Source organism: Sceloporus occidentalis, unplaced genomic scaffold (genome assembly GCF_023333645.1).
Source record: "Sceloporus occidentalis isolate IW3139 unplaced genomic scaffold, rSceOcc1.0.p SCAF_3, whole genome shotgun sequence".
In the NCBI taxonomy this organism is placed as follows: Eukaryota; Metazoa; Chordata; class Lepidosauria; order Squamata; family Phrynosomatidae; genus Sceloporus; species Sceloporus occidentalis.
Window position 1 is genome coordinate 2,697,694 of NW_028316983.1, and position 26,511 is coordinate 2,724,204.

General features: G+C 44.2%; 1 protein-coding gene across 1 annotated transcript in view; it reads right to left on the bottom strand.

Annotated features, from left to right (window-relative positions):
* Positions 1-913: 913 nt before the first annotated feature.
* Positions 914-26,511, bottom strand: part of LOC149315426 (cilia- and flagella-associated protein 337-like) — a 71,888-nt gene continuing 46,290 nt past the window's right edge. The window contains exons 18-27 of the mRNA XM_089513314.1: positions 25,797-26,004; positions 22,800-23,024; positions 20,692-20,829; positions 12,909-13,130; positions 12,206-12,361; positions 8,601-8,769; positions 7,679-7,811; positions 6,753-6,957; positions 3,828-3,926; positions 914-1,295 (exon numbers count right to left, since the gene is read on the bottom strand). Coding sequence (XP_089369440.1) covers positions 1,077-1,295; positions 3,828-3,926; positions 6,753-6,957; positions 7,679-7,811; positions 8,601-8,769; positions 12,206-12,361; positions 12,909-13,130; positions 20,692-20,829; positions 22,800-23,024; positions 25,797-26,004 — 1,774 coding nt within the window. The 3' untranslated portion in view covers positions 914-1,076. The remainder of the gene's footprint in view (positions 1,296-3,827; positions 3,927-6,752; positions 6,958-7,678; positions 7,812-8,600; positions 8,770-12,205; positions 12,362-12,908; positions 13,131-20,691; positions 20,830-22,799; positions 23,025-25,796; positions 26,005-26,511) is intronic.

The window sequence follows — 26,511 nt, forward strand, 5'->3', positions numbered from 1 at the left end:
TAAGGAGCTGGCTGCATCTTTTCGGAGTCATTCAGATATCTTTTTTTAGAGCAACCATGTGAATCATCTCACTCACGCATTCCATGTTTGTTATTCACACCATGAAATTGTGTCTCCGCGCGTCTCTGTGAGTTTAGTTGCCCACACATGCCAGCACTTGAATAAACATGGAATTGACAATGCAAATGTACAGTGTTCCCTTCACACTCGCTGGGAATAGAGGTGAAGGACCCCCGTGAATGTGGAAAAACTGCAAATAGAAAAAACACTATTCTTTTTACCTAAAAGAACACCTTTGTAGGAATCATCAGGTCCTCCAGTGCAACTCTATGATCAACAACATTCAGAAGTTGGTCACAGAACCATGTTGAGGATCTACAAATGACTAGAGAAGCGTTTTCTCTTCTAGGCTCTCCAACACAACTCTATGGTCAGCTTCCAGCAGAATTGCGCTAGAGAACTTAGAGATTCCTACAGAGAACATATTAATCAAAACTGAAAATAGTCAAACTGACAAAAGTCAAAGCTCCAAATGTGGAGGGCCAACTGTATTCAAAATGCATTCAAGGCATGCAAACTTTAATCCCGGGTCTATTTTCATCAGTTATTCATACTGCCAACAATGCAAATATTATTTCAAAATTTGGAAAAACACTTGGTACAGATTATTCCAGGTTAACTGCATTTTTTGCAGCAGCCACCCCCCCAAACTTGATCGGGTACATTTGACACGCATGTGAACAATGGAGATTGAACCCATATTCACACTGGATTATTTTCACCGTCTGAATAACCCTAATGCAAATGGACTTCTTCTCTTATTAAAAGCCCCCACACACACACACACATTCTCTCTTCTGGAGGGAACAGTCCCAAAATCACACGTATACAGTATCACATTTATTTCCAAGAACCTATGGGTAAATTTCCACTTTGTCATATGCCAGTTTCTGGAATGCAAAAGACAATGAAGTCTGGATGAATTTCAACTTGCTTTCTGTCTGCCAAAGCCAACCTTCTTTCGAAGACTCTACTGCCTCCCTGCTGGACCGCCTGCCATCACGGCTGGTACCGGCTCATTCCTTGGTCTCTCCCTGAGCAAGCTTGAGCCGCAACATGTAGTTCGTCAAGGTGGGCTTGATGATGAAGCCGGTGAGCGCTTTCCACTTCTTGGCCTTCTTGGGCCGTTGCTCTCCTGTGGGATGCATCTGCTGAGACTCTGCCAAGACATCGGGTATTTGAGGGGAAATCATAGGCTGCAGATCTGTATATTGCATGCAGTGATAGATCCGGGGCTGGAAGAGGAATGAGAGAAAGTCTCAGTCAGCAAACCCACTTGTTCTGGGTTGATGTCTAACTTGCCGCATGACAAAGCCTTGCCTTCAGCCACTCTTGGTTCTGCATCCTTCAAGAGTTACATTTCAGCAGGGACTATCAATTCCATTGCTCCCTTCAAAGCCCTGATTGACTGCACCTAACTCGCCTGCATCCCTCCATGTTCTTCCATTTCTTTCAGACTACACAATTACAGCATTCTGATACCACTTTAACTGCCACAACTCCCTGGTGGCATGTGGTTAAATGCTGGTTCTGCAGCCACAAGGTTGTGAGTTCGATCCCAGGGCTCCAAGGTTGACTCAGCCTTCCATCTTGTAAGTCGATAAAATGAGTAGCGATCTTGTTGTGGGCAATTGGCTTACACATTGTAAACCACCTAGAGAGTGCTGAGTTCACTATTAACCGGTATAGAAATGTAAATGCTATTGCTATTGCTACTTTGGAATCCTGGGATCTGAAGTTTTCCTGAGTGATTTAGAATTTCCTACTAGAAACTTCTAGTGCCTCTAACTCAATGATTCCCAAACTTTAGTCATAGAATCATAGTTGGAAGAGACCACAAGGGCCATCTAGTCCAACTCCCTGCCATGCAGGAACTCTCCTCCAGGTGTTTTGGACTTCAGCTCCCAAGGTCCCCAGTCCATTTGCCCCAAAAATCAGGAATGCTGGGAGCTGAAGTCCAAAAATGTCCAGATGACCAAAGTTTGGAAACCACTGCTCTAACCCAACTACAAGTACCAGAATTTCCAAGATCCCTTCCCCCTTTAATGGCACCCACAGCAATTAAAGTGATATCAAATTACTGTCTATACTCAGGCATAAGTCTAGAAATTTAGGTCAAAAAACGGACCCCAAAAACCTGAGTCGACTTATCCATGGGTCAATGTAAGTACCTTTACTCTCACTGAAAAAGGAAGCATCCCCTGGTGAAAGGCAAGAGTGGCATCTGCCCTGGAATCACTGAACCCTCTCTATTTCTCATCCATCCAGTCTTTAGTATGAACACAAACTGTTATGCCTGCTGGATTTTTAAGTTCTTTGGCATTGTTTTCCTTTGCTTTGTCCTTTACTTCCTTTGTTAAATGCCCCTAAGTTTTACCCTTGACTCATCCATAAGTCAAGGGACATATCAAAATCCATAATTTAGATCTGAAAACTTGCCCTTGACTTATAACTGAGGTTGGCTTGTGTAGTGTGAAAGGTGCCTTTCTCTCTCCTTTGTTTTGCATTAAGGATGCCCATGGAAGTTAATCCTACAATCCAGTACCTCTAGTACTGACCAGATCCCCAGCAAGCTTGAAAGTGTAGCCCGTAGTTTGGACACCCACCTGGACAGATTTATTTGATTTATTTATTTTATTTCTGACTGCCAAGGAAGATCCATTTTAATGGAGATGGCACTCCCTTCCCCATGTGCAAGAGTTCTCACAAAGATTCCTCCTACCTGCCAATTGAGCATGAAAAAAGCCTACCACAGGAGCTAATTCCAACCTGGTTTGGCTCTTTCAGGAGTGCTTTAGTTGAGTATTTTCCTCTAAGGCAGGGGGGTTGGATTAGATGGCCTTTATGACCCCTTTCAACTCTACCTTTCTATGATTCTGGGACAGCATAAGCACACTTCAGGGAACACTTACAGTTAAGTGAGCCATATTGCTGAGGGGCATCCTGTAGCCAACGGGTTGACTGTAGGGACGCAATAGTGGGCTAGAGTGGACAAACCTATGGTCTGATCCAACATGGCTCAATACGGCTTTCAGACCTTTCACCATTTTGGTCAACCTCCACTGAAGCGTGTCCCAAGGAAGGTGACTAAAATGGTGAAGGGTCTAGAAACCATGTCCTATGAGGAACGACTTATGGAGCTGGGTATGTTTAGCCTGGAGAAGAGAAGGTTAAGAGGTGATAGGATAGCCCTGTTTAAATACTTGAAGGGATGTCATATTGAGGAGGGAGCAAGCTTGTTTTCTGCTGCTCCAGAGAACAGGACCCGGAACAATGGATGCAAACTGCAGGAAAAGAGATTCCACCTCAACATTAGGAGGAACTTCCTGACAGTAAGGGCTGTTTGACAATGGAACAAACTCCTTCCTCGGAGTGTAGTGGAGTCTCCTTCCTTGGAGGTCTTTAAGCAGAGGCTGCTTTGATTGAGAGTTCCTGCATGGCAGAATGGGGTGGGACTGGATAGCCTTTAAGGTCTCTTCCAGTTCTATGATTCTATGATTCTTCTTATGTTCTTATGACACCAGCTATGTCACACTTGTGAGTCTCTCAAAACAAGGTCAGTGTGCCTTTGGGGCTCCAGAACTACAATCTGCAAACAAGTGGATGACCAGCAGGTGGCTTCTAAGCTCCTGCTAGTAAAGCACTTTGCTCCTGCGATTGGCACCGGAGTGAAGCACTTTCCCCTGAAAATAGAAGCATGAAAGCACCACAGCTGTGGCCTCCAATGCCCCAGCTGCCTCGCCCCGGAGTCCGCCAGCCTCACTTACGTGGTCCTTGTTGGCCACGAAGGCCTTCACCTCCGGCAGCTGCTTCAGCAAAGGCCGCGGCTCCTTCTGCTTGTAGGCATGGCCCAAGATGTCGCTTGTCTACTCATAGAGATGGAAAAGAGAGACATTACTCAGGGGACCTCCATTCCTCCAGCCCTTATGCCTTCCATACTCTAGCTCCAGTCCTTCTCCTCCTTCTGCCTGGAACAGCTTCCGAACTCTGCCCAGATTCCTCCTCAGAATACAAAGTCCGGCCAAAGGCTTCATCACAACCCTCTCTCCTTACCTCACACCCACCGAGGACCAAGGACCATTTATCTATTTGCTTACTTGCTTATTCATTTGAGGGATTTATATCCTGCCTTTCTCCCAAAATGGGATTCAAGGCAGCTTACAAGAATTTCAAAGGTATCCTATTGTACTGTATGGATTTTATGGATGTAAGCCGCCTCAATCTTGTCGGAGAGGCAGGGCAGAAACTATGATGATGATGATGATGACGATGATGATGATGATGATGATGATAAAACTAAAGCATTGATTCATAAAAGTTAAAAAATAATAATTACATAATACTAATATTAAAACATAAGTTAAAAACAGCATAGTTAAAACCATTTTAACCATTTTACATATCTTAATATTTGGCCATTGTTACAGCCATGGAAACCCAACCCATTGGATGGCCTTGCAAGAGTCACACACTCTCAGCCCTAGAAAAACACCATGATAGGCTCATTTTAAGGTTGCCGTATGTCAGCAATGGCTTGAAAGTACACAACAACAACAACAAGCTCTGCCTCCATCTCTTTTCTTCCCAAACACCAGCTTGATTTAAGTCCTTTGGGGAAGACAGCTGGCTTTTGCTTATCTCACTACAGGCCCATTCACATGTTGTTGTTGTTGTTGTTATTATTATTATTATTATTATTTCCCACTTTCCCCCCAAATTTGGGGCACAAAGCGGCTCGCAAATCAAAAATACAGTTAAAAACATACAAAAGAGGGCATTAAAATAGAATTAAGCTAGTATAGTTTTTAAAATACATCACCCATTAAAAGAATAAAATGCAACTGAAAAGATGAAAGTGCTTCAAAACAGTACATATGAAAACAGTTAAGGCTAATACCTTCCTTTTCTTTTCTTGCCCCTTAGGGCAGGGATCACCCAAATCCTTTTAAATCTGCCTCTGCTTTTGAAAAACTGATACGTATTTTTTCTTTTAAACAGGGCAAAGAAGCCCTTGCAACCTGTTTAAAAGCAAATTGCTATTTGTGGAGGGTTCCAGTTAAAGTCATGCAATATTTTATTTTGGCATGAAAAGGGATGGTTCCAGGGATTCTGGAGACATCAAGGGGTGCAAAAACAGCCTTTGGGAGCTGTAGGCTCAGGATGCAAATCTCCATAAATTTCATTCTCTCAGGCAAGGACAACTTATTTTATTATGTTTTCTCCTCACTGAGAGAAAGCCATAGAAAACAGTGTAGTTTTCCAAGACCATTCACAGTTCTTCGCTTATTCCGTGCAAAAGGAAAAGCACAAGAGTGCACAGGGTTTTATTGTGCAGAAAACTGCATTTTCAGCACAGACAAGAAGTGAAGAAAACAACATTTTTGGCACAAGAAATATCACTACTGCAGAGAAAAGATCATTCCCAGCACTTTTCCTGTGCAAAAAAATCCAAAACAAAACAAACACATTTTTTGGGCAGAGCATGTCCCAAATCTGGACAGTTCTCACCATCTAGGTCTGCTGACAAACTGCAGAAATAAAGCAGTTTAGCGCCACTTTAACTTCTATGGCTCAGTGCTGTGGAATCCTGGGATTCATAGTTTGTTGTGGCACCAGAGCTCTCTGATATCTCACAAAACAGCAAATCCAGGAATTCCATAGCATTGAACCACGACACTTAAAGTGGTATCAAACTGCTTTATTTCTGCCGTGTAAAGGAGACTTCTTGTCATGGTTTTGCAAGAATCATAGAATCGTAGAGCTGGAAGAGACCACAAGGGCCATCCAGTCCAACCCCCTTTCCAAATATTTTGGAATACTCCTTCCATCCTTACTGCAAGCACCCCAGTTTTAGATGGCAACATGGGGCAATAATGGTTTCGACTATCAGAAGCACATACAATACAGCCAGCCCTCCACATTTGCGGATTTGACTTCTGTGGGTTTTATTATTCACGGATGTGAGGAATATGTTCTCTCTAGGACTCTCTAGGTCTCCCAGAATGATTCTATGGTCAACTTTCACAAATTATCCCATAGAAGGACCAGAGATTCCTACAGAGAAGAATTCTCTAAGCATTCTTCTAAGACTTCTATGGTCATCTTCTTGTAGATGTTTCTCTTGGGGGACCAAGGGATTCTTAGAGAGGTGTTCTCTTGGGTTTAAAAAATAGTGGGGGATTTTATTGTTTGTGGTTTTTCCATTTTCACAGGGGTCTTGTGCTCTTAATGTGGAGGGTCCACAGTGTTACAAATCTAAAATGGTGAAGGTTCTGGAAACCATGAAGCCCTATGAAGAATGGCTTAGGGAACTGAGGATGTTTAGCCTGGGGAAGAGAAGGTTAAGAGGTGATATGATTTCCAGAGACTAGGACCCAAAGCAATGGATGCAAGCTCCAGGAAAAGAGATTCCAGCTCAACATTAGGAGGAACCTCCTGAGAGTAAGGGCTGTTTGACAGTGGAACACACTCCTTCTTCAGAGTGTAGTGGAGTCTCCTTCCTTAGAGGTCTTTAAACAGAGGCTGGATAGCCATCTGTCAGGGATGCTTTGATTGTGATTTCCTGCATGGCAGAATGGGGTTGGACTGGATGGCCCTTGTGGTCTCTTCCAACTCTATGATTCTATGATTCTTTGGGCAGATCTCTGTAGAAGTGTCCCTCTCCTTGGAGAGATGCGAGTGGCACTGCTCACCTGCTTGCCAGATTGCTCCCACTTCTGAAAGGCCTCCTCGATCTGTTCATCCGTGACCTTGGCCATCCGGGTCTCCTTCTGGATCAGTTGCCGCATCCTGCTGGCTGCATCCCCCTTGAGACCTGTCTTCACATGCAGGAAATCCATCAGCATGGACTGCTGCCTCTTCTGTTGACTCAGCAAGTTGACAATATTGCGTGTGCTCCTAGATACAAACAGGATAGGAGGAGATGGGTAACGGAGCTCCAAAAAGAGTACCTCCTCCTAACAAAGTAAGGACCCAAGGTAGACCCAACGGAAGGTGAAACTGTATATGGGTTCGATGACCAGAATATTACTGGCCCAAGACTGGAAATCGGAAAATGTCCCAACAATTGATGACTGGTTAATAAAGGTGCTTGAAATGATTGAGAGGGACAGACTGATTTTTTGGACAAATTGGTAAATCTTTTGATGAACTGATTCAATAAGTACAAAGGTGACAAACATTGAAAAAGTGGTCAGTCATGAAAAAATAAGGAATCACGGCAAAAATGAAGCAACAATAATAATTAATCTTAGAAGAGAAGTTGAAAAAAATGTAAAGTAATGAGTCACATCAAACAGAAAGAAGTTTAGGAAATTCAAGACAATATAATATACAATAAACTCTGAATATTAACAAACAACAGAGTTAAAGTAGTGGACAGAATACACATCTCCTTTAAAGTGCAATCTAAAACTCAGTCTGGATTCCCTACTCCTCTGATGTGGAAACCACCAATCAGTCCAATACTCAATTACATTGCATCCACAGCAGGGTCCACCTCATCCCTTTCTAGAAGGAGAAAGAATTGATCCTGCTTCTTTTGTCGGCAAACTGGACACCTGCATATTCTTGGAGAGCCAAATCTGAAAGCCACGTGTCAGTGGCAATGTATACTCACTCCCAATGGGGCCGTCGGCCTTCGTTCAGGACCTTCATGGTGTGGAGGGAGCCCACCCGGCGGATCTCCTCTGGGACTTCTGCTGGGAGCAGGTGCTGTATGCCCAGTCTCCATTGTGACTGTCCAAAGGTCCCTGCGAGACAAAGAAGGAGGACATCTGGGTGGCCGAAAGAAGGAAAGCCAGGCCAGGGTAGGGGTTTCAGTGTTGGACTATGACTCTGGAGACCAGGGTTTGATTCCCAACCTGGCCATGGAAACCTACTGGGTGATATATGCAAAACTTCTCAATGTGTATAATTTCTCCAAGTTCCAAAATCCAACTTTTCTTGATGTACAAATTGGACTGCTTCCCAACACTGATAAACTTGGTGGAGCAGAATGACTTGGAGTGGTGAGCCCAGGAAAAGGAAGGAAGGAAGGAAGGTTTAAGAAGTGCAAGTTAAAAACAAAAAGAGAAAAACCTAGACTGTCAAGAATCACTGACTAAAGTCATTTTAAATGTGGATGAGTTTGGGAATCTGAGCTGGAGTCTGAATAAATTACTTTTATGGACCATCAGAATCCACCTCCAACCTGCAGCTCTGCTGTCTGGGGATTCTGGGAGGGGTATTCCACAAAAGTGATCCTTTCCAAGCTCTGATGGAAGTCTACACTCTCCCTCCACTTGACCAGCGAAGACTTTGTTAGGTCTAATGGTTTTAAGTTACAGGAGAGCAGATTTCAATTAAGCATTAGAAGGAAGGTCTTGGCAATAAGAGTAGTTTGGCAATGGAAGGTGAGGTCTCCTTCTCTGGGCGTCTTCCACAAGAGGCTGGTCAGCGACACCTGCTTCTGGGGAGGCTGAGGTTTTTGTGGTCAATTTTGCTCCATGGACAAAACCCATTCCTGTGTTGCCATGAAATTCAAAGGACGCGGCAGTTACCTATGTACTTGCCCTTAAGCATCCAGAGCTTGATAGTACAATCATGGCTGGATGTCAGAATTACTCGATATCTCTCGACGTATCTGATGCTGACCACGTTCTTCAGGTGTCCCCTCCAAGAGCTGAGGCAGTCTGGGGGAACCAGGGTAGTAACCCAGCCCTGATGGACCTGCAAAAAGAGACAAAGCCATATGCCACCAGATGCTGAAACTCACATTGTTAGGAACCGGCCAAGCACAGAAATCACTGCCATGCAAAGCGCATAATGCTCTGGGCCGGGTGGGGAGGGAAAATCCTCCCTTCCCTTGGAAGCATTTGAGGAAGAGGATGGCTACAAACCACACACACTCCCACCTGCGGAAATCCTCCGCCAATTTTCTTCTCAAAGGAAGCAACAAGTAATTTTAGCAGTTTTCCCTCCTGCAAGAAAGTCATCAAAACTGTGCAGTTTTGCAAAGACTACTCAGAGGTCAGGATTTACTCTGCACAAAATTGCAAACTGCCACAAAAATTAGTACTTTCAGACTGACAGAACTGAAGAGGTATGAAGAAACAGCTTCTTGTGCCAAGGCAAAAAGGGTGGATAACTTGGGAAGAAGGTTAAGCACAGACTGGACTGTGAGTGAATGTGCAGATATCTGATCCCCTTGAACACCAATTATTTTGTATGGTAAATGTTTTATACAAAGGCAACCTCATGTGGTAGGAGCTGATGTTTGCCATATTGGCAGAACCTACTGACAACAATGAAAGTTTGCCCTCCTCTATCAAGATCATAGGTTCTGCCATGCTTGCTAGACATATCTTCAGTATATGCTTTCCAATATTGGATGATGGGTTATGCTGTAAAGTTGGCTCTCTGTATCCACACATATTTTATCCATGGATCCAAGCATCCATGGCTTGAAAATATTAAATATATATATATATATTCCAAAAAGCAAACCTTGATATTAAATATAAATATATAACATATAAAGACACTGAAATTCTGGACCATGCCAACAACTATCAGGTCAGGATGCACAGGGAAATCATTGAAATTCATAAAGACCTCGACAACTTCAACAGGAAAGAAGAAACCCTGAAAGGGAACAAGGTTTGGCTCCCAGTCCTGAAAAACAACAAAATCAAGACCCAGAAAATGCAAATGCGAAACCATCCACAATCAAGAGATTTCCCAGCAAACAAGGGATCATTAAGTAAATAGACCCTTTGAAGCCTTGCCATTCAACAACACAACAATGCACAGATTAACATGTAAATCGCTTCCTCTCAACCAAGAGTCACATAGTGTGTGTGTGTGTGTGTGAGTGTGTGTGTGTGTGTATCCCATTCTGAAGATGCCAGCCACAGATGCTGGCAAAACATCAGGAATAAACGCTTCCAGAACAGGGCCACATAGCTTGAAACCCCCCAAAAAACTATAAACTTTGATTTTGCCATTTTCTCTAAGGGACACCATTTTACTACATCATTGTATATAATGGGCCTTGTGTGTCCACAGATTTTGGCTTCCCGGAAGCAAATCCCAACAGACACCAAGAGCCCACAGTACGTTCCTAGTGGTTTAAAGTTAAACATGGACAACATATAATCTAAAGCACATTCCAAAACATCTTGATTTAGTCTACTGATGAGATGACAGCTAGAACCTGGGAATTGCTTGTTCCATATGGAGCCCTGGGCTTCCAAACCATAGTCTGCTGACGGTTGTGTCGTTAAATAAACTGCTGGGTTAAATCCATTCCATTTATGACTTTAAATTTTTTTAATTCCCCCTTCATTTCCATTTTCCTGGACTGCCTCCTTCCATATAATCCTCCCCGCACACTTAGATCCTCAGGGAAAAATCTGTTACAGCCCTGTAAAACGAGGCTGTCCATGACCTCCCAGAGGACCTTCTCAGCTGTGGCTCCCAGATTGTGGAATGGCTGCCGGACGACATCCGTCACATTACCACTCTAAACAGCTTTAAAAGAGCTATAGATGGATCTCTTCCTGCCCGCCTTTCCTGAATAGTTCTCTGGCCATCAGAAGGAACATCTAACTGCTGACCTCCGATTTCACCACAGTTATTGTATTGTTTTTTTAAGTATCTTTTATATTTTTAATTCCACACTCTTTAATTGTATTTTAAGGGGGTGTATTTTAAGGGGTGGGTGGGTTGAGGGTTTGGACTGTATATTTTAACGCCCCGATTGCTTTTTGTAGAAAGGTGGGATAAAAATAAATTTTATTATTATTATTATTATTATTATTTTCAATTCCCAGCACCCGTTGCAACATTTTATTCCCATTCTGAAGTGGGTTTCTTTGTAATTCTGCCACGTATTGAAACAAAAAAAAGTATCCTTTGCTCCATTTTATTTTTTCAAATTATAGCGCACCATTGCATCAGAGAAATTACATTTTTGCATTATAACTATAATTTTAAAAGGAAAAATTCACTGAGGAGAAAATGCACATTGCAAACCATAGGGTCATCTTAGCAAATCATCCCCAATTTTTTAAAAAAGAAAAAAAAAACCTTGAAGAGCCCTAATGCAGATCCAAGAAATCATTACGAACATTGCACACAACACACCCATAGATGGAAAAGGCATAGAAGCAACCATTGGCAAAATGAAGCTGCTGCATTGCGAGGACTCAGGCTTCTTTAGACCAAATTCATCCCTCAGTTGCCTTATTGCATTGCTTCTGAATGAGAGTAGTATTTCAGCATTTTGTAGCATTGTGTTTTATCGTCCTTTTTTTACTACATATATTTGATGTTCTTCCCTTTGGTGGAAAGGGTGTTATAAAATTATTATTATTATTATTATTATTATTATTATTTACGGTCTATGACCAAAACATCTCAAAGTTATAAAAACACTATCAATAAAAGCACTCTTACAAAGAACTAATAAAAACAAATTAAAACCCAAATGCACATTATTATTATTACTATTATTATTACTGAGAGTTTTGAAAGGTTTTTTTAAAAAGGTCTAAAATCTTTCTACAAAGGGCAGAACATCAAACATATGTAATAAAAAATGGACAATAAAGCACATAATAATAATAATAATAATAATAATAATAATAATAATAATTTCTATAGCACCATTCATGTACATGATGCTTTACAAACAGAATAAAACATTTATAACTACTTCAATGATATAAAATGGTAAAATACAATGCAAACAAAAAGCCGCAGACACAAAGACCAAATGCAGAATAAAACACAGTCAGGACAAATAATCAACTTTAGTAAAAATATAAAACATTAATCTGAAATTCTGAAAGTTTTAGAAAACAAAAAAAGTTTCCAGTTTGGATTCAATCTCATTCCTCTTCTTTCCAGTCCCTTTGTGCATGGTGTCAATGGTTACTGTGTATTTGTACTTGCACATGAATGTTGAGCATCATCATCATCATCATTATTATTATTACTACTACTACTACTACTACTATTTTCCAAGCCCCTGCAGAGACAGCATGCACAAGTGCTTCCCAAGACTCACACAAGATGCTTGGGTGAACAAATGCTCTTCCCGCATCCCATTGACGCAATTTGGAACTTTTCTTGAGAGGGGATCATGCTTAACCCTACTGACCTGCTCTTTTGCTCCAAGGGTTAGGTATCTTGGAGTAACTTTGCAGTACTCAGGGATAAAACTGCAAAAGATGTTCTCCGCGCCAGACTCGTCACTCATCATGGACACAGCATCTTCTCCCTTGAATGGGGTGCAGTAGTTCATGATGTCCCAGATCTAGAGGCAAAGGGAGGGATGACAGTCATGGCAGTAATTTACCTGGGCCACGTGGCACAGTGGTTTGAGCACTGGAGCAGGGTTCGAATCCCGCTGAGTGATCCTGGGCTAGTCACACTCTCTCAGCCTCAGAGGATGGCAAAGGCAAAAACACCTCTGAAGAAATCTTGCCAAGAAACCCCCATGAAAGGTTCGCCTTAGGGTTTCCATAAGTTGGAAATGACTTGAAGGCACACAGCAACAACAATAACAACAAACAGTCCACACCTTCACCTCTTTGTGCTTTTCCATGAAGGAACAGAATGGCCAGTTATAGCCACTGGTTTAAGAAAACTCATAGCTGTTGCTGTTTTTCAGCAATTATTATTATTACTATTAGTAGTAGTAATAGTAGTAGTATTTTTATATCTGGCCTTTGTCTCAACCTTTTGCTGTTTGTCTCACAGCCCTGAGGCCAGATGTCTAGAAAAGACACGGTAGGCCTGCTCAAAATACCAAGCCAAGCAATTCGGTGACTGCTAACACAAAGCAGAATGGGAATACTGACCTTAATGTAGCCCAAGGAATCCCCAGTGAAAAGTACCAGGTCCTTGTCGTCGGTGCACATGGAGCAGACGGCCGTATCCCGGCTGATGCCATGGGCCGCCCGGAATTTGCCCATCAACCCTCCTTTGCTGCCAATGGCCCAAGCACAGATATGTCCGTCTGAACAGCTGGTCAGCAGAATGGCATTGTCTGGACCTCGCTCACGGGTTTTGAGGAAGAGGACCTAGAGAGGCCAAAAGGATCTGGTATCAGCAGCAAACCTAAGTATGTTAGGCATGCCACTGGTGTACCATGTTATGGCAAATATAACCCTAACGTGGTATATTTGAATCAATGTATCATACAAGTGTATTTTAATGGTTTTATAGTACAGTGGGCCCTTCCCTTATGCAGGGAATCTGTTCCAGATATGTTGTTGTTGTTGTTGTTGTTGTTGTTGTTGTTGTTGTTGTTAGACACCCAGTGCAGATCATTTTTTTAATGCCACCCCAACATAATTATTTTTGGTAATAATCATTAAATGAAACAAATAACAGTGTTTCTGCCACCAGTGCTGTTGCTGCTGCACATCTCATGGAGGCCACGGGTGTCACTAGGAGGGTGCAAGGGGTATGAACCTGGAATAATCCTGTGTCCAGTTCTGGGCACCACAATTCAAAAAGGAAACCCACCAAAATGGTGAAGGGCTTGGAAACCAAGTCTTATGAGGAGACACTCGGGGAGCTGGGTATGTTTAGCTTGGAGAAGAGAAGGCTAAGTGGTGATATGACAACCCTGTTTAAATATTTGAAGGGATGTCATATTGAGGAGGGAGCAAGCTTGTTTTCTGCTGCTCCAGAGACTACAACATGGAGCAGTGAATAGAAAGTACAGGAAACAAGATTCCACCTCAACATTAGGAGGAACTTCCTGACAGCAAGAGTTATTTGACAGTGGAACACACTCCCTCAAAGATTTTGGTGGAATCTCCTCCTTTGGAGGTCTTTAAGCAGAGGCTAGATGGCCATCTGTTGGGGATGCTTTGGTTGAGAGTTCCTGCATGGCAGAATGGGGTTGGACTGGATGGCCCTTGCGGTCTCTTCCAACTCTATCATTGTATGATTCTATGATTCTATGAACCACACCAGATGGCACCCTAAAGTGGAATGAACACACTGCCCCCCAGTGGCAGAAACAGGCTGTGGCATTCACCTGTGTCCCTTTAAAACACTGGCGGTCAGTGAAAGAGATGGAATGAGTGGAATGAAATTCAGTGGAAGGAGAAGGGAAAGCCTCAGGTCACTATTTAAAAATTAATAAAATTTAAAATGTATACACACACACACACACACACACACACACACTTTAAAACATCACGTCTTACAACATCTTCACTTTAACCCAGGGGTAGGCAACCTTTTTGAGCCAGGGGCCGGGTTGCTGTCCCTCAGACAACTGGGGGGGCCAAACTCAAAATGGCGCCCGGAGCGGCGCAGATAGGGTTGCCATAACTCAGGACCTCCAAACCGGGACAAATGTAGGACAAAATTTGCAAATGGAGGACACATTTTTAAAATGGAGGACACACGAAAAAAATTGTGATTTAAAAAAAATGATAATATGAATGCATGTTTCTTAGGCATGATCAAAATGGAGGACATTTGGCATTATTCCCAGAAAGATGGCAGAAATGTACCTCCCTTTCCGGCCAAACATCAGAAGAAGAGGAGGAAGAAGCAGAGGAGGAGGTAGAGGAGGAAGAAGAGGAGGAGGAAGAGGGGGAAAGGAGGAGGAGGAAGAAGAGGAAGTAGAGAGGAAGAAGAAGGGGAGGAAGAGGGGAAGAAGAGGAGGAAGAGAAGAAGAAGAGGTGGAGAAGAAGAGGAGGAGGAAGAAGATGAAGAAGAAGGGGAGGGAGAGGAGGAGGAGGAGGAGAGGAGGAAGAAGATGAAAAAGAAGAGGAAGAAGGGGAGGAAGAAGAGGAGGAGGAGGAGCAGGACGAAGAAGAAGAGGAGGAGGAGAAAGAAGAGGAAAGGCTCTTTCCCCTGCCTGGCTGCCTCCGTCGCCGGCAGAGGAGACCAGGCAGGGGAAAGGGGCCTCGCTGAGGCGAGGCTCCTTTTCCTGCCTGGCCTCCGTCACCGGGGGGCGGGGGACTCAAAGGGCAAACCGAGGCGGGACTGTGCGGACCCGCCCCAAACCGGGAAAGTCCCGCCCCCAGACACGGAAGGCTGCGGCGGGGTGGCAATTGGCAGCAGGACTGGGCTTGGGCTGGGGCCGGTCCCAAGGCCTCGCTGGGCCGGATCCGGCCCGCGGGCCGTAGGTTGCCAACCCCTGCTTTAACCTAAACATTAGGAGGAACTTCCTCACAGTAAGGGCTGTTCGACAATGGAACACACTCCTTCCTCGGAGATTTTGGTGGCGTCCCCTTCTTTGGAGGTTTTTAAAGAGAAGGTGGGTGGCCATCTGTTTGGAGGGCTTGGATTTTGTATTCCTGCCTGGACTGGATTGCCCTTGATGTCTCTTCCAACTCTACAACTCTATGGTCTCCCTCCTTGGACACGCTCAGCATCCTTTGCCGTTTAGGTTTGCCATTGCTCTTTTGTGGATGCTCAAGTCCCATTGTCTACAACAGCATAGTAAAATGGTGTCCCCTACATAAAGTAGTAAAATCAAGGCTTTGCCTTTGGAAATTTATATTTTTGGAATATTTTCAAGCCATGGATGATTGAATCTGTGGATTACGAATTTCTGTATATGGAGGGCTGATTGTATGTGGCATTCCCATATTCCCTGCTAGATACACAAACACAAAAGGACTTTTAACACCAGAAACACGAAAGCAGTACTAGTACAGTCCGGCCAGAGAGAGGAGAAGGAGAGGAGCTGTTTGGCAGCCATTTTGAGACCGTGCGCTCGAGACCGTGTGCTCGTTGCTGAATTTTCATTTTCTTTAACTCAACAACTCTGCTCAAGTGGCAACAGGTTAGAATCAGATATTGAAACAGAACCTTCCCTTTAAGTGTAAGATAGCAGCCAGTACTTACCTTTAAAGAAGTATTCCCAGTAGATTGACTGTTATATTTATTACTAAAGACTTTGCAGTATGGACAACGAGGGATCTGCCGCAGTCACCTGCAACTCTTGTGGGATGTTTCTCTTCTTGCCTACAGAAGTGGAGAACTTCACATGCACCAAGTGCAAGTTGGTAGCACTCTTGGAGGAGAAAGTGCAGCAGCTGGAGTCCAGAGTAGCTACACTTCAGCAGATTAGGGAACAAGAGGATTTCCTGGACTCAATAGAACTAACCATCTTGGATGAGTACCACGCAGAGGAAGATGCTAGGGTGGAAGAGGTCACTTGCCAAACAGAGGAGGCAGACAGCTGGAGGAATGTCACAAAGAGAAGTAAGCCAAGAAGGAATTGTTCGGGGAGCTTGCAGCTAGAGAATCGATTCGAAGCTCTTTCCCTTATCAAGGAGGATGAAGAAGAGCATCATGGACAGACTTCTGGGACAGAGCAGGGGAGCCTGAGAGTCCCACCCAAGGGAACAGTCGCTGCTAAGCCTCGGAGGAGGCGTGTGGTCGTAGTGGGGGACTCCTTGCTGAGGGGTACAGAAGCAGTGATTTGTAGGCCTGACAAGATGTCTCGAGAGGTGTGTTGTCTTCCAGGTGCAAAGATCCGTGATGTGACAGAGAGGCTGACAAAACTGGTCAAGCCTACTGACCAATACCCCTTCCTTTTGGTCCACGTGGGAACTAATGATACTGCAAGACACAGCCTTCAGAACATCAAAAGGGATTACGAGGCGCTTGGTAGGAAGCTGAAAGGAATGGATGTACAGGTTGTCATCTCGTCTCTTCTGCCAGTTGAAGGGCATGGTCCAGGAAGGGAGAGGAAAATAGCAGATGTGAACAACTGGCTTCGCAGATGGTGCCGCCGAGAAGGATTTGGATTCTTCGATCATGGGCTGCGGTTCCATGAGGAGGGACTTCTTGCAACGGACGGGTTGCATCTCACGCCAGTTGGAAGAAATGTTTTTGCCAACAGTCTCAAGAACTTGATCAGGAGAGCTTTAAACTGAGTTCCGAGGGGAAGGGAGACAATATTAAGGAAGGCGAAAGGGTTGGAGAAAATAGTCAAACTGACACAGAGGAAACAAGGCAAACAGTGCAAGGACCCAACAGTGGGAGGCAAAAAAACTTGCACAGGCAGCAAGTAAAAGGGAACCATGGTCTGCGATGTCTCTACACTAATGCACAGAGCATGGGAAATAAGCAAGATGAACTCGAACTCCTAGTACAACAAAGCAAATATGATATAATAGGCATCACTGAAACCTGGTGGGATGAGTCTCATGATTGGAATGTGGAAATAGAGGGGTATAACCTTATTAAGAGAAATAGGCCAAACAGGAAAGGAGGAGGAATAGCACTATATGTCAGAGATATTTACACCAGTGAAGAGATCCTGGACATCAATCCTGGAAGCCAGGAGGAGAGCATCTGGATAAGAATCAAAGGGGAGGGAAACAACAAGGGTGTTACGGTGGGAGTCTACTACAGACCCCCAAGTCAGACTGAGGAATTGGATGATGCCTTTCTAGAACAGATGACCACACAGTCAGAAAGGAGAGATGTAGTAGTGATGGGCGACTTCAACTACCCTGATATTTGCTGGAAGTCAAACTCAGCAAAATCCTCAAGGTCTAGCAAATTCTTCACTTGCCTGGAAGACAATTTCATGGTCCAAAAGGTGGAAGAGGCAACAACGGGGTCAGCTATTTTAGATCTGATCCTAACCAACAAGGATGACTTGGTTAATGGGGTGCAAGTGGTGGGATCATTAGGTGGAAGTGACCATGTTCTCCTGGAGTTAGTAATACAGTGGAAAGGAGAAGCCAGACATAGTCAGACACGCATCCTAGACTTTAGGAGAGCGGATTTCAGTAAACTTAGAGAAGTATTGAGGGCGATTCCATGGTCAGAAATACTAAAAGATAAAGGAGTTCAGGACGGATGGGAGTTTCTCAAAAGAGAGATACTGAAGGCACAATTTCAAACAGTTCCAGTGAGAAAGAAAAACGGGAGGTGTCTCAAGAAACCAGGATGGATGACTAAGGAACTTTCAACCGAGCAAAGTTTGAAACGGAACATGTATAAGAAATGGAAAAGGGGGGAAATCACCAAAGAGGAATTCAAAGAAATAGCAGGCATGTGTAGGGTAAAGTCAGAAAAGCTAAAGCGCAGAATGAACTCAGGCTTGCTAGAGAGGTTAAGAACAATAAAAAGGGCTTTTTTGGATATGTCCGCAGCAAGAGGAAGAAGAAGGAAACGGTAGGGCCACTGCGTGGAGAAGATGGCAAAATGCTAACAGAAGACAGAGAAAAGGCAGAATTACTCAAGACCTTCTTTGCCTCAGTCTTCTCAGAAAAGGCAAAGGGAGCTCAACCTGAGGATAATGGAGCAGAGGACAGAATAGGGGAATTTCAGCACAGAATAAGTAAAGAGACAGTAGAGGAACACCTTGTTAATCTAAATGAATTTAAGTCTCCAGGACCAGATGAACTACATCCAAAGGTATTAAAAGAACTGGCAAAAGTAATATCGGAGCCATTGGCAATCATATTTGAAAACTCCTGGAGAACAGGAGAGATCCCAGCTGACTGGAGGAGGGCAAACGTTGTCCCCATCTTCAAAAAGGGGAAAAAAGAGGATCCCAACAATTATCGTCCAGTTAGTCTGACATCAGTTCTAGGAAAGATTCTGGAGCAGATCATTAAACAGAGAGTCTGTGAACATCTAGAAGGCAAAGCCATAATCACAAAAAGTCAACATGGGTTTCAGAGAAAGAAGTCATGCCAGACAAATCTAATCTCTTTCTTTGACAAAATTACCAGCTTGGTAGATGAAGGGAATGCTGTGGATATAGTATATCTTGATTTCCGTAAGGCCTTTGACAAGGTTTCCTATGACATTCTTGCAAACAAGCTTGTAAAATGTGGGCTAGACAAAGGAACTGTTAAATGGATCTGTAATTGGTTGACCGGCCGAACCCAAAGGGTGGTCAGCAATGGCTCCTTTTCATCCTGGAGAGAAGTGACCAGTGGGGTCCCACAGGGCTCTGTCCTGGGCCCAGTGCTATTCAACATCTTTATCAATGACCTGGATGACAGAATTGGGAGCATACTTATCAAATTTGCAGATGACACCAAATTAGGGGGAATAGCTAATACCCCAGAGGACAGGATCAAGATTCAAAATGACCTGAATAGACTAGAAAGCTGGGCCAAAGCTAACAAAATGAAATTCAACACAGAGAAATGTAAGGTATTGCACTTAGGGCGGAAAAATAAAATGCACAGATATAGGATGGGTGACACATTGCTGAATGAAAGTACATATGAAAGGGATCTAGGAGTCCAAGTAGACCACAAGTTGAACATGAGTGAACAGTGTGATGTGGCAGCTAAAAAGGCCAATGCTATTTTAGGCTGCATCAATAGAAGTATAGTGTCTAGATCAAGAGAAGTAATAGTGCCACTGTATTCTGCTTTGGTCAGGCCCCACCTAGAATATTGTGTCCAGTTCTGGGCGCCACAATTCAAAAAGGACATTGAGAAACTGGAGCGTGTCCAAAGGAGGGCGACAAAAATGGTGAAGGGTCTGGAAACCATGCCCTATGAGGAACGACTTAGGGAGCTGGGGATGTTTAGCCTGGAGAAAAGAAGGTTAAGAGGTGATATGATAGCCCTGTTTAAATATTTGAAAGGATGTCATATTGAAGAGGGAGCAAGCTTGTTCTCTGCTGCTCCAGAGAACAGGACCCGGAACAATGGATGCAAGCTACAGGAAAAGAGATTCCACCTGAACATTAGGAGGAACTTCCTGACAGTAAGGGCTGTTCGACAGTGGAATGCACTCCCTCGGAGGGTGATAGAGTCTCCTTCCTTGGAGGTCTTTAAACAGAGGCTGGATGGCCATCTGTCAGGGATGCTTTGATTTGGATTTCCTGCATGGCAGGGGGTTGGACTGGATGGCCCTAGTGATCTCTTCGAACTCTACGATTCTATGATTCTATGATTCTATGCAAAAGGAGGACAGACACAGCTGGATCTCTTATACAGAATGGCAAAATCAAGGTTGGCTTTTTAGAACTTTTTAAAAAATATTTTGAAAGCAAGGATGGTTGAATCCATTGATCAAGATTCTGTGGATATGAAGGGCTGACTGTTGTTCTTAACTTTTGTATGGTGTTTAAATTATAATGTTTATAATGTGGAACAATTTAAAAGAATTTTTAATTGTTTTTTTATTATTGTGAACATTTTTAATTTTTAATTTGCTGTTTTTGGAAGTCGCCTTGGGTCCAATTTTGGAATAAAGGCAGCAAGTCTTTAAGCAGAGGCTGGATGGCCATCTGTCAATGGGGATGCTTTGATTGAGAGTTCCTGCATGGTAGAATAAAGGGGTTGCACTGGATCAGGGACCTTGGGGTCTCTTCCAATTCTGTCATTCTTTGATTCTATGATTCTATGATCACGTCTTCAGAGGAGGCTTGCTCCCATTGCCTTCCTCTCAAGCTGAGGGAAGGCAACCCATGGTGTCCTCACAGCATCCCAAGAAGAACCCGTTTTTTCCAAGTTCTTTTTGGGGTGGGGGAGGCCTGCTCCAGCCTCCCTCAGGAACAGAAACAGGCGCCTCCAGCCTGCCCTTTTTGGGAGGTCTGTCGAGCCCCATTAGCCTCCGTGAGCCCTATTTCAACACTCAAACCACAACTGGACACCTTTCAGAGAAACCAGCGCCACTGACCTTTTCCACGCCTATTTGGGGTGCACTGACTTCTTGCTGCCAGGTCATTGCATCCTTTTTTTGAGCACTGGTCCCAGTGGTACTTGGTGCTTTTGGAGGCTGAGCACTCTTTCCGCCTCCTTCACAGGCCCATGCTACCTGCAGAGTCAAGAGGAAAATGGGTCATGAGCCTGGCCTGGGGAAATTGCTAGACTTATACATAAGATGAGACGAATCTTGTTCATCCCTCTAGAGTGAGGCAAAAGCAAACTGCTGCAGCCTCTTTTAGTTAGTCTGCTCTTCCTTGTTAATAACTTTTGCCAACTTGCCCACACTCTGATATCGCTTTCCACCTGCGAAATGATGGAAGTTAGGCACCTGTGACCTCTTCGAGGAGGGATGGCATAGAAACTGAACAAATAATAAATACAATGAAAACTATAGTAGACAGCAACAACGAAAAACCCCAACCCCGGTATGTATAAATTCATTTTTTGCTCTGTACCTTCTCTGCAGCTTTGAACAGTCAGATCCCAATGCATTTCTATTCAATTACTCAAGGAACAAAATCCACAAAATACAGGTGAGAACAAAGACATGAGGAGATTCAGAAAGTGACTGAGGAAGATAATGCAGCAAGGGACACCTTTTCCTTTCAGATTTAGGGTCTTATATAGGACAGGGTCTGCTGGAGCAATTGTACCAACAGAATCATTAGTGAACCGTTCATTTCAACACTCCTTTTCTGTCTCTGTGGACAACATTTCTATTCAACCAGTCCAGCAAGCCCACAGTCTTGGTTTTATCTTTGACTCTTCTCTGTCGTGTATCCCTCAGATCCAGACCACAGCCAAGGCTTGTAGATTCTTTTTGTACAATATTGCCAAAATCTGACCATATCTCTCCACCTCTACTGCCAAGATCCTGGTCCATGCCCTAGTGGTCTCACGACTGGATTCCTGTAACATCCTCCTGGCTGGGCTTCCTCTTTCTCACCTCCATCCTTTAATCTCTGTCCAGCATTCAGCTGCACGCATTATCACTTCCACCCACCGCTCTGACCACATCTCTCCTGTGTTGGCATCCCTTCACTGGCTCCCTCTCCCTTTCCGCATTCAGCATAAGCTCCTGCTGTCGACATTCAAAGCCCTCCATGGACTGGCCCCTCCTTACTTATCAGACCTTCTTTCTCCTCACCTTCCCACTAGGGCCCTCCGTTCTGGTAGTCAAGGTCTGCTGTCTCAGCCCAGGATTTCCTCTGCCCCATCCCGGATTCGCCCCTTTTCACTCACTGCCCCTCACTCCTGGAACCTTCTTCCCCCGCGAGACACAAGGGCCATCACTTCTTTAACCAGCTTCAAAACGGAGCTGAAGACCATCTTGTTCAGAGAAGCGTCCCAGGAATTGCATAATTGTCACTTGCTATTTGATGCTCTTTGTTGTCTGTTTATTGAATCATTTCCTGTATTGCTATGTATTTTATATGTATTATCCTACTAGAAAGGCCCCTTCCCCACCACCTTTCCCTTCTCCTTTTGTGTCGTGTCTTTTTAGATTGTAAGCCTGAGGGCAGGGAACCGTCCAATTAAAAAGATTGCATGTACAGCGCTGTGTAAATTTACAGCGCTTTATAAATAAAGGTTAATAATAATAAATAATAATAACATTTATTAATTGAAAAGCCTGCTGCATCCCAACCGATGGATTGTCTGAGACCATTTTTGGGGACCACTAGGGATGTCAAGGATCCCTATGAGGATAGCTTGTTTTCCGCTGCTCCAGAGAATAGGACATGGAGCAATGGATGCAAGCTACAAGAAAAGAGATTCCACCTCAACACTGGGAAGAACCTCCTGACAATTAGAACTGTTCAAAAGTGGAAGACGTTGTCTTGGAGGGAAGTGGAGTCTCCTTCTTTGGAGGTTTTCCAACAGAGTCTGGATTGCCATCTGTCACAAGGAGGATGTCTTCCTGCATGGCAAAAGGGAATTCGACTGGATGGCCCTTGGGCTCTCTTCCAGCTCTATGATTCTAGGAGACTAACTCCTACACCATTTCCATGCCTCCCTTTTCTCTTTTGGATTTCTGCACACACAGAAAGGATGAACTTGGCTCCATTTTGGCCTCACCTGGGGCTGCATGATTCGGCTCCCAGGGTGCGCAGAACCTGGAGGCCTGGGGTGGACCGAAGACGCAGAAGGATGCATTGCAGTGGCAGGCCTTGGCGGGAGAGGGGGCTTGGGGGGGACTCCGGTCCTTGAATGAGCCCAGCACTTTTTGCCAAGATCACTTGTAAAGTCGTGCTTCTTTAGGGTACCGCTCAGCTTTGGACCTTCCACATCCACAGAGAACTCCTAAAGAAAGAAAAGATAATTTTTTGCTTCAAAAGAGGTCAGTATATCTCTCCCATAACCCTGCTCCCTTTGTTGATGTTGAATGGGTTCATTCATTGAAAAGATATTAATTTGCTAAGTTAAGTGGTGTACCTAACGTATTTGGCACCTAATGCAGATCACTTTTTAACCCACACATACACACAATTAAATTACTTTCAGTAATAATAATGAAATGAATGTAATAATGATGTTTCTACTGGCACTGCCACTTCTGTCCAACTCTTCAGGGTGCTGGTGACCTCCAAAGAGATGGGCAATAGCAGCAGCAGTCGAAGACACCAACTCCATGTTTCCACTGCCACTACTCTTTGGGGTACCAACAATCTCCAAAGAGATGGGCAATAGCAGCAATCACCATGTTTGTGCCGCCACCTTACTATCTCTCTTTCTGCCGTCTCATTTTTCACTTGTGGATCTGGAAGGGCTGCTGGCCAGGAAGGCGCAGAAATGAGTCCATAGCCACCAAGGCTCACTCACACACCCCACACATATGCCTTTGAGGCTCAGGTGGCAGGGAAGAAGATGCTCATCTTGCTCCCTGATGGCGGCTGCAAGCAAGCATCCCCTTTCTCTACCCACTGAGCTGCATTTCACTTCAAATGCTGGGGGAGCAGTGGAATCGCCCATCTTAGGGTGTGTTACCACAAATGGAATAATTTTGATTTTTTGTCTGTGTAATTTTCCACATGACCCCAGATAGACCCTACAATGCAGTCCATCATAACCCTCAAGGCAAGGGGACATGTAAGCACTACACCCAGCCTAATGGGACCTTTTGGGCAAATACCACCTTGGGACAGGTTAAGCAGACCGTTTGGGAGTTGCTAAATGGGATATTAACACATCCATTATCAGAAGGATGTCTCACCAGATGAGCCTGATGGGCTGAATCAAGCACCCATTGAATACTGCCAGACTGTGACTTCACCCATAGATATAGCGTCACTTTTGCCCAGAGGCTAGATTTGACCTATATAAGGTCCCCAAAACCCTTGCTAAGTGTACTAGTTTAGAGTTAATGGAAACACTTTGTTACTATGCTCTCTGAATTAGCTCCGGCCCAGTCATCGCAGAATGACCGAGTCCCACATCATCTCAACCAACAGGATCCGGAAGCAAGTCTTGGCTTATGTAAGCATCACCATTAGTTCTGCCTCCATCTATTCAAACCTCCTCCCTTATTTCCCAAGCCTCTGAATGAAAGTGTGAGTGATTGCTATTTGCTGTGTGCTTGTCCTTTAATAAAAGAAGCATTTAATTCTTAAGAATTCTGCCTCTGCGCAAATCCTTTGAAGCCACCTTTCTCTCGGTATACATGAAGGGAAATGGTCTCAAGGGTTATTTGTGGCCTAACCTGCTCTCAGCTACAAGTAAAATTCCCCTACATAGGCTTTTGGCTATAGGTGTCACTCAGTGTGGCCCACACTTCATTGTTTCTACAGTATAGATGCACCCAAAGAGCTTACAATTTCATGCTGGATGCAAAGGAGGCAACAGAGGAATTGAAAAAACAGAATCAAGTGTAGTGAGCCTAGTATAAACAGTGGCAGCGGATGGCTTCTGTGTCAGTGGCAAATCTGTTGTGGGTTGTAGTCCAAACCTTAAACCTTATTGCCAAAAATGATTTCCGCATCTTAAGAGTGTTGTTGTGTGCCTTCACGTTGTTTCCAACTCACAGTGATCCTAATGCAAAGCTATCATAGGATTTTCTGAGGTTGAGAATGTATGACTTGCCACCCCTTTACAATTCAGAGTAAAACCCAAACCTGACTCAGTACCACAGTGACCCAGAAGTCACTGGCCTTCATTAAGAGGAATTGTTCGTTTTAGTAACCTGTGCTGAATGAGAACATCATAGCTGGGGGATTCTGGGGATCTTCCAAGCTCTCCGGATACTCTGCTAAATTCTGCTTTAAGACTGGAGTGGGGAAAATGTGGCCCAAGGCTCTTTCGTGTCACGGGGGGAGGGGGGGGGCTGGCAATCCCCCCCCTAAAATTTAAAAACAAATGGGGAGAAGACCACAAACAATCCTCAATTTCCAGGGAGAAAGGATTTTTCAAGCCTGTAAGCTGATTTCTAAGTCACTTCCCGTTGAAAAAGAGGTCTCCCTAGGACAAAAATAGCTCCCCTTCCTCTACCCAAAATTCCCAAACACCTGACTTTCCAGGTGTTTTAGACTTCAGCTCCCAGAATCCCAGACCATCAAAGGTTTTGACCATCAATGAATTGGAATTTACCCAAGAGTCCCTAGGAGTCAATGAGATATTCTTGGATGATGCAGTCCATTCCAAGCAATGTTACTTCTTGTAATGGTGCCATTGGGACCCTGTCTATGATAATGTCATTCACATATTTATTTGGTCAGCCCTTTAGGAACTGATCCCAGAGTAGCGCTCACCACTGGAACTAGACTGCAGTGGGATTTGGGGGCCAAAACAATTGGAAAAAATATTTAGCGGTGAGTCCCCCTCCCCCCCAGATGCCCTTGCATAATTCTAGCCAACAATTGCCCACCCCTACTTTTTGTGGATAAAAGGATGCCCAAATCCCACTCCCAGAGCATTTTCTTAGACCGAATTGGAGTACATTTGGCAATGGTAGACCAAAAGGTCCCTGCTTTCTAGAGGAATGTGGGGTTTATCTCCTGGCACATCCCCACTCAAGCGCCAGTTGCAATGGGAAACACCAAAAGGTCACCATCAACCAGAGAGTGTAGCCTCCCAACGCACCCGTTTTGGCAGAAGCACCAGGGGGCTCTCGCTGGCGTTGAAGCGGCAGAAGGCCTGCCCAGAGTTGACGTTCCAGAGCACGATGTCTCCATTGCAAGATGCTGTCACCAGAAGCTTGTTGCTGTAGCCATCCATACAGAGGACGTCGTCAGAGTGATAGGACTTCCAGTGCTTGCACTCAATTATTTTGTCATGTTCTTTGACGTCTCTGGTTAAGGAGAGAGAGAGAAACCACACAGAGACACACAGAGACATAGGTATAAAAGAAATAAGATTTTTTTTTCATTATTTCTTATTCAGGGAAGGCTTTCTTTCCATTCCTTGGACAGCTTTCATGGGCCTTTTAGTGTTGTTGTTAACTGCCCTCAGGTTGACCGCAACTCATGGCAACCCGGTGGATGAGACATCTTCAAGCCACTGTCCTCCAATGCTTTGCTTAGGATCTGTAGGTTCATGCCCATGACTTTCCTGGTTGAGTCTATCAATCTGGTGTGTGATATTCCTCTCTTTCTATTATCTTCAACCTTTCCTAGCATTATTGTCATTTTGAGTGAGCCATGCCTTCTCTTGATGTGGCCAAAGTACAACAGCATCAATTTTGTTATCTTGGCTTCTAAGGAGAGTCCTGGTTTGATCTGTTCAAGGACCCATACCATTTTCCTGGAAAACCCGGAGCAAAAAGTAAGTGTTTTTAAACCAGTTTAAGTACATGGAC